The sequence below is a fragment of the Cottoperca gobio genome, chromosome 7 (genome assembly GCF_900634415.1).
Source record: "Cottoperca gobio chromosome 7, fCotGob3.1, whole genome shotgun sequence".
Lineage (NCBI taxonomy): Eukaryota > Metazoa > Chordata > Actinopteri > Perciformes > Bovichtidae > Cottoperca > Cottoperca gobio.
The window spans coordinates 5,418,017-5,434,404 of record NC_041361.1 but is presented as its reverse complement, the minus strand read 5'-3'; the positions used below and the strand labels follow the sequence as shown (position 1 = coordinate 5,434,404).

The following is a 16,388-nucleotide window of genomic DNA, read 5'->3' as shown; positions in this document are numbered from 1 at the left end:
TGAATTTGGAATATAAAACACAATTATCCACATATTAAACCAGCGCAAACATATCATAGCAAATCATAATTAAAAAATGTTTTAAATCTAAAATCGTCAAAATGTTTCCAGCTCTTCATTATGGTGTCTGTTTACGCAGAACTAGAAACATCACTTCCATGTGAGCAACATGCTCACATCTTCAATCAGTACACTGTCACAATGACATGTCCAATAAGGCGTTTGTCTTAATGAGATGTGCGCGCAGCGTGTGTGCTGCTATTTAAGTGCATATATGAACTTCTGTCGCTTGTAATAGTATTGTGATATATTGTTTACTATGAAAACACAAACAAAACAAATGACTGGATCATGCTTACTTGCAGTTTCTTCATCCTTTTCTTCTGGGGATTGAGAGTCTGGTCCTCAGCTGATGTGTTCTTACAGTATAATCCAGTTAACATACAGTTTGTAAATTCACTTTATGAAGTGTTAATCTATATACTACACAGTGCCTTCCATGAAAGTGTCCTCTACATACTGTAGGGTAAGCATGATGAAGAGGCAGCGCTTCTTTATGAAAGTAAGATTATTTGTATTTTTATGCATTTCTGATGTTCTTGCTATAATGTATTACAAGCTATTAATGGCTGATCCCTCACCAAAACAAACTATGTAGGCTATGTACTAATGTAAAACTGAATTAAAATTGAACATGTGCAAAGTTGGAGTGACAGGGACATTGTTTTTGTTTTATAAGCACTTAATAACACGAGTGTGAGGAGATGCATCGCTTGCAGAAATCAGTGGGTGACACAGAAAGGACAGGAGGCAGAGTTCTTATAAGGAGGGGAACTTTTATTTATAACACATGGCGCTGACAGGGAGTCTCCAGCTCAGCTTCTATATTACAAGGTTGATCTGCAAGGCTGCGCATTTACTGTACGGTATTTGGAAACCAAGATTGCAGTGGCACTATAAACACACGCTTGAAACAACAGATTCTTTCCCTATTTTTTCTTTCTTTTCATTTTCTTACAAAAAGGTACAAACAACAATACAAAATATTTGTGCTGTTGACAATTTACAAAAAAAGTATTTTAACTCGATAACTGTGCAATCATTTTTTCAGCTTTTTTTTCTCCTCCATTTGAAACTATGCGAGTATGGTACACCAGAATCCCTTCTGGACTGCAAACCTCAGTCATGCGGGCTGCAACACATTTTAAAATGTTGTATGGTTACTGTAATAGAACTCATCTGTCCATTATAAAAAGACACATGCAAAAAGCTCCAATTGTACAGGTACAGTTTGCCTAACTTGGTCTGTTTAGCTTCAAGCAAATACTACATTATGTACACTTGGACTTGAGCAGTGTTGGGAGAACTCGTATGAAACACTGCTGCCTGTCTGTCTTTGTAGTTCTGGCCATAGCAGAGCAAAAGTCTGGCTTCTGCTGGAGCCTCCCGTCATGTGTGTGTCCATAGTCAGGCAGAGTCCCGAGTGAGACCAAGTGTCCTTTAACTAACAGAGAGGCGGAAGAGCCGTTGTGGGCACAGCCAGAAGACAGCAGTGTCATGGTTCTTCCTTCATTCTATCATTTGCTAATTCTCCCCTCACTTAAGCAAAAGAACGTCAATAAGACAAGTGGAGCAAGTATGTAACAAGTAATGATCCATCTTCCTTCATTAAACAGGGGTCAAGTGTGACCGACTCTTCTTATGATTTGTTGCCATGTATCATTGTCTTTGATAACATTCAGTATCATTAATGACATTATTGTGTCACGTATGTGTGTGTGTGTGTGTGTGTGTGTATGACACAGTTACAAAAATGAGTTACCTTGTGTAAAGTGTGTTTGTCCACCTGCTATGTTTGGCCCCAAACCCGGTCTTTACATCTGATTAGAAAGCACAAGCATTTCATTAAGCACGCCTATATTCTGTGAACACTTGATGGCCTTCAGTAAAGTCGGAGCTCTGAAGCTGAATTAGAACAATGCTGAAAGAGCTCATATAATACAGAACACTCACATATATACAGTAAGGCCTAGAGGAGTGAGTGTGTGCTATTATGGACTGTACAAGTTGGTCTGAAGTGTAACTTTTTCACCACAAACCATGAAGCTAACCTTGAACAGTATGGCTGTAAGCCCATATAGAATCGCACAGATTCTCTTAAATGCACATGGCTTTTTGACCTTGCCAAGTATTCATTAAAAACAAAACTGGAGTGAAATAAAAATGCAAATACCACAGAGAAACAGATAAATCATGTTACCAAATGTATAAAAATGTTCTGTATATACAACGTTTATATATCAGAAATAATCACAAATAGCAGAAAGTAACAGCTGTGTTTATTTTGTGAAGATAGGCTGAGGAGCAATCGGATAGATAAGCTTATCCAGCAGCAAGCTGTGGAAACTTCTCTGTTCCCGCTCTGAGCTGACAGCTATCCTGAACATTTGCTGCTGTCAAATTTTTACACCTCAAGGTGCAATTTGCTCCCATTTATGTATTCATCTAAAATCAAGACATTCCTACCCTGTTAACCTTATTAATTATACGATGACCTTTCTTCCCTCGTTAGAGTCAAATCAAACTCTCATCCTTATCTCATTGTTATGGCATTATGAATATTTGCATGTAATATTTTCATTTATATCTTGTCACAAGTCAACTCCTTTCCATCTACTCTGAACATATAGTTACAGCTTTTATTACCGTTTGTGAAAACTAAAGATTGTTTTTATCTACAGCCATTCATGTGAACCATGAGCAGGTGAGGAACATTTGAAAAGCAGCTGGAGAAAAATAAAAGAAGGAATTCCCTCATCTGTCGTTACTGATATTTCCTTCAAGCGGTCATCATATTCATAATTAATACAAGATCTGGTCAATCCACGTCAAGCTGAAACTGGCTACAACCGAGGAGCGTTTCATTGGGCACTCAGAAGATAAGGAATGATTAAACCTTTCTATCATTCACCAGCATCTCCCTGGTCCCTTTTTGAAATGTGTTGCATATTTAAATAATTTAATACAAAGACTAAAGTGCTTTCTTTTCAGTTTTCCATATGTAGTTCTGGGGGTCTGAAATATGATTACAAAAGCCCACATGGGTAGTGCTGCTTTTTCATTAAGTCACAATAAAACTGTCTTTTTAAGCTATTACTGAAGCTTTAGTTTTGCAAGTCTGCTTTGATAAAAGCAAGAACTTCATAACAGACTTTTCCCTTCCACTAACTTCTTTTCAAAACCTCTTGAACTTGAAGCCAAAAAATTCAGGAGAAAATTTCAGATGAATGAAATGCTGCCTGAAGAGAGACAGATTGTGAGGCGCTAAATCCCTGGCTGAGGCTCAATTCCTCCAGTTTCTGTTACATGGACCAGCACCAAAGTTTGTATATTAAAAGTTTGCTGAGAAACAACAGTGAATCAACAAAAGAAAAAATAATAATATGAAAGAGAGAAAGGGATCTCAGAATGGAGCTCCTTCAAGCTCACAACTCTACATGTAATGATATCAGAGCTATTTGAAGTCATCTTGTATTTTCTTTCCCCTCATGTTTGTACAGTTTATAGAGTTTTCTTTGACACATTTACCACACAATTACTGGTGACATGTTAATTACCTTTGGGTGACGGGATAAACATGCAAACCTTAAATGTTCTTGAAGGCAAACTCTCCTTAAATAACCCTCGTACGTACTTCATATACAATTACATTAGAGAGGTAACACACGTGACTTGTCAATCTTCAAAACGTAGTCACAATCCTCATCAAGTTTTGTGCAAATACTGAGAGCTCAAAACAAACACAGCTGCTATTGAAGCCACAATAAACAAAGACACGCAATGCATTTCTTCTCTAAGACAGTCCCATAATGTCTTTTTGTGATTTCAGGAATCACATTCAAGTTGGCTGTGATCTAGGAGCCCAGTTATGCCTGACTTGAAAAGTTAATGATTTGTCCATAACTTACAGACACACTGTAGGCCTATGTACAGAACGTCTACATAAAGCGCCCTCGTAAGACAGTCAATGCTCCTCTGAAACCGGCACTGACATCTCCTGCAGCTACCACAGCCCTGGAGGATGATCGAAATGACAAGGGAAGGTCTGAGTTAAAGGGTCAGGGGTCATATGGGGGCATGTAAGCCCAGAAAATGGCAACCAATCCTGAGTTAGCGGGAGTCTGCTAAAATATGCGCACCACTGAAGGCACTTTTTAAACAACAGTGCTTCTGTTCTAAGTAATTCAAGTTCAAGAAAGAATAAACCAGGGCCCTCCGTGCAGAAAGGACTTTCATATCTGTGTTCTTCTTTTTTTGTTTCCCTTTTTGCTCCCCTCAGACAACGCAAGCAGCTCAACCTAAAGCTTCTGCAGAGAGGCAGGCGAGGCTGTCAGCGAGGGAAAAGTGAAAACCCTCAGGAGAAGAGAGCGGCTCGAATCAAAAAGGAGTGGGGACAAAAAAACAAAAAGAGAAACAAAATCTAAATACTAAAAACTAAAACCTGTATCTAGCATAAAACCTAAAATGAAAAGCACAAGCATTTGAAAATACAAACTATGCGGAGCCTGCAATTCAGAGCTTCGGTTCCAGGCTTAGAGCAGGAGACGGTTGAGAAGAGCACCCGGAACTGACTCACGACACCGGTCCTCTGTGGTGGGTAATTTGATTGGTTGGTTGGTCAGTCAGTTGGTCAGTGTGAACATGTCATTGTTAACTCGTGTTCAATAAGGGTGTAATAGCTCCATGTGTTACAGAGACAGAGCATGGCAGGCCAGCCGACGGGACAAGGGTGTGTGTGTGTGTGTGTATGTGTGACCGGGCAGATTTAATCATCATCCCCTCCTCCGTACATGTCGGCCAGCTTCTTGAAGCGGGGGCCCCAGTCGTTGAGGTAGTCATAGTCCTGGTCCCCCGTGCTGGATGAGTTGAGGGAGCTGACGGAGCCGGCGGTGGAGCCGCTACCCTCATAGTCAAACACCAGCAGGGAGTCATACGGAGGAGCTGTGGGGTCATTGTCTGCTGCTCGCAGACCCTAAACAGGACAAAGAGGAGGAAAGGTATCGTCAGTACTCACACGCCTGCAGTGGAGAATATGATGTAGAAAAGGGCAGGTTGATGGAAAAGCGACAAGTTGTTTGAAGTCAACTCCAGCAATTTAGTTTTGCACTCAGTGTCAGATTAAACCTTTTTTATATGGCTTTTTAATAGGTCAAAAATAATTGAAGCAGCAGAGGCTTAAATATCCTGACACATGTCACCAGTATGTGTCAAGCTCTAAAAATGCTGGATCCTACATTTACCATGATGCAACAAAAAAGCATATTTCCTTTATACCTTCCCTTCATGGTAAATGTCTACGTCTTTCAAATTCAGGTCAGTGACATCACCGTGACACTGTCGGGGTTATTTCTTCAGATCCATAGAAGACATTAATACAACAGTTTTTATATGCTGAGCACGTTCCATGACCTCCATCTATAAACTGGTATTCATTGGAAAGAATGACCCCTTTCATATATTATTATACTTTTGTATATGCTATGTAATTTAATTATTAGCAGCATTTAGCTGCAGCTGGCCACAGTGGAGTAACTTGTTTTCTTTCTTTGTTTACTGGTGGATAGCTTAATATTTTTAAAAGATGATATTTGTATGTGAAATCAAAAAGATTTAAAAGCTGCCACTTGTAGTAACTATAAATGTAGTGGAGTAAACAGTATGATATTAGTAGATAGTAATACTTAAGTACCTCAGAATTCTGCCACTGGCACTTAAATGTGAGTCAAATGTTGTGTCTGAAAATGTTTTATTGTATGCAGTTAAGTAAAAGACACAGCATTATACATTGAACACTATTGGAAATACGTAATATCAAAGTTGCACTGCGTTTTGTTGTCTCAGTACTGCGCAATAACAATAAAGTTGTATCTCATCTAATCTAGCACCAGCTTATAATGTTTGTCTCTATACTTTAGTTTTTATTTACTATTCAACAAGATACATTCGGTTAATTTTGGATAAATAGTTCAATCACTTCATAGAGGCACGTCCCTGCGGTAAAGCTCAGTAAATTACACCCTTTATGTAATCAAGTAGTCTCACTGAGATCAGGAATCTCTTTTGCAAGAGAAGCCCGAGTACAGCAGGAGACACAGAACAGATATGAGCCTCACAGCCAGTCACACACGAGCACACACACTGCAATTAGAAACACTCTGAAAACATACTGAATTCATTATGCACTACATGTAGGGTGTGCATAAAAACAGAAATCACAGGATGCATTGGCACGCTCTAAATTTGATTTATCAATGTGTGATCCAACCCTATTCATATTGTGTGACTACTTCATGTTTACTGTTAAGATGTAAAGAGATCAGTATGTTTTCTGTCGGTGTGCAAACCTGCACTTGTTTCAAATGAGGGCCATTGACCTGAAGTTTAGACAGTTGGACTTCATCCACTTCACTGAAATACAGAGAGATGCTTCGGATGTAAACCTAAAAAGCCTCAACCCCCAGGGGTACAGTGCATGGCAGGAACACCATGTGTTTGCTGTGTTTGTGTTTTACTAGACTGCTGGAGCGAGATCAGGTGAGTACATGTGTGAGCGGGAGAGAGAGAGAGAGAGAGAGAAATATATATATATATATATATATAGAGAGAGAGAGAGAGAGAGGGAGGGAGAGAGAGAGAGAGAGAGAGAGAGAGAGAGAGAGAGAGAGAGAGGAGAGAGGGAGGGAGAGTCAAGGCTGGATGGATCAAAGCTGAACAGCTGCCAACACCTCTCGAGTGTGAACGTGTTGTCATGAGTCTGTCAATCAGCATTTTCTCGCATCAGTGTGCCAACACTGGAGTTGTGTGTATGACAGTGCGTGTGTGTGTGTGTATGAATAAAGCTGCTGTCGTGAGAGCAGCTATAAAGTAAAGCAAAACTCTATGCTGTCCCCATCACCATACTAGAGTTTACATATTGAACAGCATCCAGAAATGAGTGATCACATTAAATGTCAGATCGATGGAAAGTGAAAGTGAGAGGCCAGCTCACTGTGGGAGAAACAATCTAATGGCGGTTGAACTGTGAGTCCGCTGGGAGTGTGAACTCACCTCGTGGATGAAGTCCCCGATGTCTCCAGGGTGAGGCACGACAGGTCTGATTGGGTACTGGGACTCAGGGATGATGGGACGTTCATCCACCCTGCGGACACCAGGCGGCTTGCTGATGATGTGCTCCAAGGAGTCCGGCTGCTGCAGCTGGCTCAGGTCGTAGTCCTACACAGCCACATGGGCATACAGATGTTAGTTGGTTAGAAGGTCATCAAAGAAAGCATTAGTGTGTATGTGTAGGTGCATGTCTCTCAGGATCTCACCTGGTCCTCCTCTCCTCCTCCCTCTTCATCATATTTGAGGATGTTGTCTCTGACATCGTCTTCAGGGTCAATAAGTAGCTGCTTGGTGTGCCTCTCCTTCTCTCTGCGCTTAATCCACACCACAAACAACAGCACCATGCCTGCGCCGACACACACACATGAATATGATAAACCTTTATGCTGCAATGATCCGCATCAAAAACTAAACACACAATCAGGAAATACCGGTGAAGAGTCTGTGAGGCTGTACTTGGTGCTCCGAGTCCAATGCTATGGTCGGCATGCTAACATGCTTACAATGACAACATGCTAACATGCCGATCGTAAGCAGGTCTACCGTTTAACATGTGCACCATCTTAGTTTAGCATGTTAGCACAAAACAAAAAGAACAGTTGAGGTTGATCGCAATGTCAATATAATGCAGGTATTGGTCATAAACCTTTTTAAATGTTTTGACCTGAGCACTAGAGTAATTGTTGTAATTCAGGGGATTACCAAAATTATTAAAAAATGTCTTGAGGGGAGATTAATGTGTTTACCAAATACATGTGATGGTGATCCATTCAATATGAATCACTTCCAAATCTTGCATTAGTGGTAGTAGTTATAATGAAAAGAAAGGATTTTCACGCACAATATAACATCCAACATCCAACATTTTAAAAAATGCTTGAAAAACCCAACAACAGCAGCAGCAGGGGAATCTGTATATAAGACGTGTCTATATGTATGAACAAGCCAGCGGCATGAATCACTGGCATGACAGAGAGCAGCAGATATTTACCCTACCAGGAAAAGAAGACAGAAACATCCTTGTCAAGAGATGCTGGAGAGGATTGCAGGAGTTGAGGCATTAATCCATTATACAAACTATATTTCATGTTGTTCTATTGCAGCCTGGTGAATGTTTAATGTCTCGCCCTGAATTGCTCTTTTGTTTTTGACAGAAAGACAAACCAAAACCACGAGCAGCTTTTTGTTTTCGCTTCGTGCATATATGTGTGTTGGTGTGCGATGTGTCTAACGGTAGTCGGCGTCGGTGGGTGAATGTGATATGAACAGCTGATACTCACTGAGCAGTATAATGATGCAGATGAGGATGGAGATGATGGCTCCGGTTCCCAGGCCAGCAGCTGCCACGGCCCCGAGAGTGGTGCAGTCTCCGTGTTCATCGCAGGGACACACCTTCACTTTGATGACCGACCTGTTGGACATCGGAGGGTTCCCCGAATCCGACACAATTACAGGAACCTCATAGACCCCCGGCTCTAAGTATATCTGATACCGCAGTCCTAGACGTGCGTAGTCACCTGTGTGGAGCGAAGAGGAAAGAGACAAGTTACAACTAATCATCACATTAATTAATATAACACTTCAGAATTACCAATTTCAAAATGAATTGTATTAATTAGAACGTTTTTTTCACTATCGATATACACGATACGGCAAATGTAAACAAAATTAACAGCATCCCACATTTATGCATTACATAATTCAAAAGCTTTTACTTTTAACTAAAACAAATGTTGAAATCATGAGTTTGGGGAATAGTGTTTTACAAAAGAAATCTAATATATGTATAGAATAATATATCATATATAATAATAATAATAATAATAAAAATAATTGATAATATTGAATAACTGCCTATACTACTGCCATAATGAATTACTTAGGATCATTTACAGCTGGGCAAGAAAAAGCAGCTTTATAACGAAGCATCTGATGAGATTCTGGTGAGTTCAGAGTTAGTATATAAAATAATGGATAAAGATTAGTGATACCTTGTTGTACTATTGCTCCACTGTAAAACTGATATTAAATACACTTTCATATGTTCTCTTCTGCTGTTGTTCTACGCTGACACTCCTTACCACTGATCCGAGAAATCGTCCAGTTGCGTCGGATGCTGCTGGGATAGTTGGGCAGCTCGAAGACAAAGGGTCCAGCGTTAGGTTCGGTGTCCGCGTCAGCCGCAGTGATGTTGACACCGTGGATGTTCTTGTTCACCCGCTCACAGATCTGAGACTCCCTGGGTATGAGCGCTGGGGGGTTGTCATTAATATCTATCAGATAGATCTGCAGCGTGCCTGTGCCGCTGGCTGCAGGAGAGCCTGGGAGCAGAAAGAAGGGAAGAGAAGATATCATCATGACGGGAGGAAAAGATGACAAGCGAAGATGTGTGCAGTGAAAGGGACGATTGAGAGGGAAGAGGGACAGAAGTTAAAAGCAGACAGAGGGGAGGCAAGTAATGAAAGAAGAGAGCAGGAGAGATAAAAAAGGAAAGAGAAGAGGTGAAAGGAACTCTGTCTTTTCACATTGATGATGTTAGAAGTAGAGATACTGTAGACCTGGAGGAGAATTTCTGCCCCTGACAGAAATACTTTTGACAGTTGTGCTTTGCAGCTCCTCTTTTAGCCTCAGAGCCAAATCAAAACCATCAGAGTCGAGCCAGATGCAGGCGTGGCACATCTATTCGCCTAGAGATGGCTTAGGTACAATAATGATGACTGTAACGGAATCAAACAAGTCCTTGTCTGTGTGTATTTACACGCAACTTGGAGAGCCATCTAAAATTCTGCAAAAAAAAGCATGTCTGCCTACATTGTTTTTCTGAGAGGTGAACAGAGCATTCTCATCGTGGTGCACGCAGTAAATACACTCGTAGATGCACATAGTGTATGCATATGTGCTAATGTGTTGAGAGTATATCTCCACTGCATGCTTACATGTGTACATACAAAATGAGTCCCCGCGCACACATAATCAATCACTCTTGTACATGATTTACTCGGCGTGAAAGCAGTTGAGACTTTCCAACATTGCACACTATAGCAGCCTATTACATAATGCTTTTTATTTATTTAGCAGAGACAATACACATTCATTAACTCTGTGATGAAGTGTCAGATTTAGCCAAGTAGATATTTTGTGTCTGCTCTCCTCTGGGTAGTTTGAAGTTAGTGGACCCACTCAGTCATAATGGCATTTTGTTTTCAATGAATAGTTTAATTTGGAACTAAATGTGATCAATTTGCCCTATTAGTGTAACTGACTTGTGCTGAACACACAGTTGCTATATCTGCATTTGTACACATACAGATGTGGCCAATAAGGCAGCTATTGAAGTTGTAATATTCTCTTTGATCAACTCCTGTAGACTTACATCAATGTTGCACAGTCCATGTTGTTCTGTGGAAATTGTTAAGGCAATTTGAGAAATGTGGTCTGATGCTACAGCAGGCAGCTATTGCAGGTGCTGCATCACTACAATACTGTCAGCCGTGGACTGTAATAACATGCACTAATGCACACAGACACACACCTCATCTGCAGACACAATCCGGAAGCCCTTTGCATTGATTGAACAGAGCAACAGACCATCAGCAACAGCATTTAGAGAGAATTGGGGAGTAAAGAATAGGCACTTTAAAGAATCAGAGCGAGATAGTAGAGTAGGGAGAGAATGCATGAATGTGTACGTGTGGTATTAAATGTGGCGCAGAGATATCTTAAGAAAAAAAAGGAGCGCTTAGCTGTATAAAGCTCAGAGCTGTTTATTGAGTGTGTGTCAGGGGGTGACGACCCTTAGCTGCCTCCAATTACGAGTCATTTCCCCGCCATGCCCCAGTAGCTGAGCCATTGGATGGAATCAAGCGACCCCAGGGCCCATCTCTGGGATGAGATAAGGGCGATGTAATTTACAAAGATTTATGCAAAGCTGACAGATCTGCCAATTAAACATGGCAACGGAGCAAGACATTTGCCACAAGAGTGAGACACAGTTAAAGACGGGCTGTAAGTGAGAGTTCTGTCTGACTCGTATCACTACCATGAATATTGCAGATCACTATATATTGAAGACTTATCAAGGGATCAGAAATGTATGTGACACTGGAGCTCCAGAAGAATTTTAGCAAGAGTTTCCAGAAGAAGAAAAAGCCCAACAGGTTCAAGGTATAATACTCAAATAAGTAATATAATCAACTTATTTCACCAAATAGTAGTTATATCAGGACTGGACAATTGAATAACAGCCACACTTATGCCTCAGCATAGCATGTGTTGCAGATTAATGTCAGTAGTGGGCGATCATCTTACAAACAGCTTTACGCTGGTAAACGCTTCACCACAGATTTTGTTTTTACAGCATACATAATACAAATGACATCGAACTTGGAGGAGATGCTTACACCATTACACTTGTTTTCATTTAGATTCATTTCATGTCTGTTATGGACATTATTAATAAATACTTCTTCATTGGTAAATACTAATTATTACACATTACATAAACATGAGCAGCATCTCTCGTGACACCAATGAATTAACCATAACATAACTGTTATATTGGCCAAACAAAAACTAGTGTAAGAGGAATATTCTCTACAGATTTAAGATGTTAAATGAACGATCCAAAGGGCAGGTAACTCCCCCCCCCCCCCCCCCCGCCCCCACAGCACACAAATATATTTGAATTCTCCTTTGTTTTGTCTGCATATGTGCAAAAAACAGCTGCACATTGGTACAATAAAACAATAAACACATGTGGTTCACACACACACACACACACACACATAGACACAGAGACACACACACACACACACACATAGACACAGAGACACACACACACACACACACACACACACACACACACACACACACACACACGGAGGCTTTTCCATTCTGCAGCTTTGTTAATCCCAGCCATGTATGGGGGACATGTGGAAGCAGCTTGCCACAGCTGATAGGAGAATTATGTGGGTTTTAACCAGCTAAATAAATAATTATGTTTGTGTAAATTCCTCAAAAGGATTTGTATTAACTCCTTTTTTTGATGGGGGCTCAGAGATGTGAGGCAGGGTGGAAAGACTTGTAGCAAGCCTACCATATGTTCTTTGAAGAGCACATAAACAATAGCATAGGTGTGTCAGAAGGGTCTGAGGCAGTCAGATTGTGTCGGGGGCCGACAGCCAAATATGGTAGCAAAACAAATGTACTTCTCACCCTGCTGTCGCCAACTCTCCATATCCCGTCCTACTATCCTTACTGTCTCATAGTACGTCTTACCATAATCCCTCTCACGTTATGACAGCTGGCACTCCAGCAACACCCACATAGTCAGACTGATGTGGCACACACACACACACACACTGACTTCTCATGTTTTAGACACAGTTCCCATATCAGCCAAACATCTCAGTAGCATGCCGCTCTAAACTGTGCACTTCACAGAGGTCAGGTGGAGTGGACTTTGATTCTTCTTCCACAAGGAAATAGGTCACATATTCAAATAAAAAGGAAATAGCAGGGAAGGAAATGAGATGTTTGTGAAGTTCAAACAGCAGTAACAAGTCAACCTCTAATCCCACTGCCTCTTCTTCCTCTTCCTCCTCGTCAACACTGTTACATGTTACATGGTGTCTGAAATTGTCAATCATCGTCAAAAAAAAGAGAAACATACACACACTCACATCAATGTATTTCAAATGAGAGCGTTCTTCACACATGCTCACACCTATAAACACACCAATGTTTCAAAGCCAGCTCAACTTAAAGTAAACACAGCAGTGCGCTGCACATCACTGATAAAGCCAGTTGGTGAGGGGAGGGGGGGAAGCATTCCCTTTTTACTTGAGAAAAATCACTAACTTCCACTTGAGAAAAAGGAAACTAATTTGCTCGCTGTGATTGAGTTTGTGCTCAGTTAAACTCGAGTGTCAACTTTGAGGCAGAAGAAATGTGTGAGAAGGGAGGGATAAGGCAGTCATGGACAGAAGAAAAGAAGGAGGAGCGGATCGAGAGTGTGACCAGGTTGTGTGAATCCAGGATTTTCTCTAACACTACCCCAGCTGCACTGCACTTGAATGCTGCTGATCTTCCATGTCCTTATATCCCTCTAAATCCACACAAATGTCTTCATTTTCATCAAACAGAAAGCAATATTTTTTTTACTCGTACATGTATTTACTTTCAAGCTTTCAACTCCAGCTGCTCTGGCAACAACAGTGATTGTCTTGCTTCAAGAACATTGCGACTATGTTTTGAGGGGTTGCACTCATTTTTACTTTTCCGCCCTCATGTGTAGCAGATAGTTTGCGTAGGTGACCTACTAATCATACGCAAGTAAAGAACCAATACATAACGTGTGTGTAAGTGCTTTAAAATGTTGTTTCATACTCTGTTTAGGTGTAAATGATGCTATCATACCAGGCGATGGTTTTACCAAATCAAAATGTTGCCAGTCCTGTGATCCAGTACCATCATTTCTAAATGTTAAAAACTAAAACTAAAACAGAAATGATCAGGAGTAAATGGAATAGAGAAGATAGCATGATAGTATCTCCATAATCAAAAGCAGAAATTGCTCAAATGTACAATGTGTCAATTATACATTGTGTTATGTTTCTTTTCGCGATTGGAATGACGACATACACAGCAAGAATATAACACTGATAAAACATTAAAAGAGGCTCTTACCATTGTCTGTTGCCAGGAATGTGGCTTCATATATATTGTTTTTGACATAGATAGACTCCCGGTCGAGCATTGCTGCGGTAATGATCTGACCATTGGTTCTGTTGATGGACAACCAGTCTGCAGGGTCGTTCAGCTTTGAATACCTAAAGACACACAAGGACAAATCAATGAAGAAGTTAACGCTAGCGTTTCCGAGTTTACAAGCAATTGAAAATTTCTCTTGTGTCTGTGCATATAAAGATTGCCTGCACATACACACACTCACAAAATCACAACAGCCTGACCTTCACACAGTTTAATTCTTCATTGACTTCTCCTCCAGAGCCTGCAGCCTACAGTCAATTTCACCTCATTTTTCACTCCTGTGTACGAGGCATTGAAGTCAATTACCTCCCTAGTTAAGCACTGCTGCATCTGGCTGTGTGTGTGTGTGTGTGTTGCATGTACACATTCTAGGAAGTGTTTGCTTATGCTGGGGTGTGCTTAACTGCTTAGCAATGTTATATATATACATGCATGTTTTACTGCTTGTATGTTTGCAAATGTCACTGTGTGTGTGTGTATGGGGAAGCTGTGCAGCGACAGGATGATAGGATCTTGGTGCTGATCGTCAAACAGGAAAAGTGATGTGGTCGCAGGTGGCGGTATCCCCTGGGATAAAGGGCGAGGAAGGAACAGGGGATCATCTCCAGGATTGAATCCCAATCCCACTCTGATCTAACTGTTCTTGTTTCTAAGGTGTTTGTCGCTTTCAGCTCTTTCCACACTTTCAATTCTATCAGATCTCTCTCAGCCCATACGGCCTCACCACATCTCGCTGTGCTTTAGTATTCATACATTTTCTTATCCCTGTCTGTATCTTCACTTCCTTGTCTCATTCCCTCTGTGATGAAGAGTTCATCAACTGCAACCTCTCTTGGCTGCAATCTCACTTTGGTGTGTGGAACATCGTCTGTGGACATGTGACACCTTGGCCTTACACAACAAGCTTTCTACATCACTCTGATTTCATTTTACTGAATGCCATGTTGTGTGACCGACACTTCCAGCTTTTATATCCATCCAAGTTGAAATGGACTCGACCTTAACCTTGCCTTTCATATTTATTGAATTGCAGTGTAATTAAAGTCAGTGTGTAGCCCACTTGTTTATTCCTGTTCGATTAAGTACTGCATGTGCATTTCTACTAACATGGAGGAGAGGCAAAGCCAGGAGGGTTGGGTGGCGGTGAGGAGGGGGGTGGGAGGAGGAGGGGGAGAGGCAGAGAGTATAATCTCTCTCCTGCAGTTAGGGAGGTGGGATTTTCCCAGCAGGCAGTGTGCATGATCCCAGGCGTAGCGCAGTGCGGGGATGAGGATCACAGAGATGACATTCCCACACTCTAGACGGTTTCACGCAGGCTAGCCAAGCCCACCGCCACTAACTGGCAGACTGTGAAATCACCACCAGGACTAGAGTGAGTCCATCTCAGTGGGAGGGTGGGATAAAAGAGTGAGGAACATGATCAGAAATGGGTAGGAGGGGAAAGAGAGACAGGGAGAGGTAACATTCGGAAGTAGCAGCATGGCTGTATGATCAGGTTTTAATATCCTCATTAGGACTGACTTGATACCGACTGCTATTCTGTGTCCAACTGCATCTCTTTTGGCTTTGCCCTGCCAAATGGCCAAGCTCTCTGTCTGGGCTGAGAGAAACAAAAAACGTTTCTTTTTTTTCTTTCCACTGGAGGGCAGACAAACTGGTGCACTTTTCACTGAGCAGAAATTAAAGGGTCAGTTCTCTCAAAACAAAACAGGAAATGTTTCTCTTGGAAAAAACATGCTAGAGAATGTATTCAATGAATAGCTTGACATTTCTGGGAAATACACTAATGCACGGTAAATATGAAGGCAAAGTCAGCAGACAATTAGCGTAGCAATAAGATGGGGAGCAGGGGTAAACAGCTAGTACGACTCTGTCCAAAATTCAAAACCAACACCTAAAAGGTCACTAATTAACGTGGCATACTGTATCTTACTTGTTGAATTTGTTGTTCTGGATACTGCTAATTACCTGGCAACCTCCCAGTGATAAGTAGCTACTGTAGTGTTGGACAAGAAATAGCCCAGAACAGAACTCCTCGTAAAACCACAAGTTCACTTCAGTTTGTGTACAAAAACAAACAATGTATAATGTGTTCATTAGCTTGAGAGGTGTTGGTACTATTAGTGGATTTGTTTTAACCTCTTGACAGAGCCAGGCAAGCTGTTTCCCCTTGCCTCCAGTCCAGTTAACTACCTGCATTTCCCAAGATGCAGAACTATTCCTTTAAACATAATACTAAATAGCACAAAATACTTTACCTCAAATATTTTTTTATTGGGTTTGAAGCAAAACACTTTCAGGCAGATTTCCCAAAACCAGGACAAATAAAACCAAAATGACATGCTTGGCTATAATACTAAAAGAAAAGCGATAACACATGTTTTTTTTGTAATTTGGATGAACTGACCCTGAGAGAAAAAGGCAAAGAAAAGTGAGAGCCTCTTCCATAATGG

General features: G+C 41.1%; 1 protein-coding gene across 1 annotated transcript in view; it reads right to left on the bottom strand.

Annotated features, from left to right (window-relative positions):
• Window positions 1-2,322: 2,322 nt before the first annotated feature.
• The window catches only part of LOC115011156 (cadherin-4-like), a 195,819-nt gene continuing 181,753 nt past the window's right edge, over window positions 2,323-16,388 (bottom strand). Inside the window, exons 12-17 of the mRNA XM_029436164.1 lie at window positions 13,852-13,994; window positions 9,246-9,485; window positions 8,445-8,681; window positions 7,371-7,510; window positions 7,108-7,272; window positions 2,323-5,032 (exon numbers count right to left, since the gene is read on the bottom strand). Coding sequence (XP_029292024.1) covers window positions 4,826-5,032; window positions 7,108-7,272; window positions 7,371-7,510; window positions 8,445-8,681; window positions 9,246-9,485; window positions 13,852-13,994 — 1,132 coding nt within the window. The 3' untranslated portion in view covers window positions 2,323-4,825. The remainder of the gene's footprint in view (window positions 5,033-7,107; window positions 7,273-7,370; window positions 7,511-8,444; window positions 8,682-9,245; window positions 9,486-13,851; window positions 13,995-16,388) is intronic.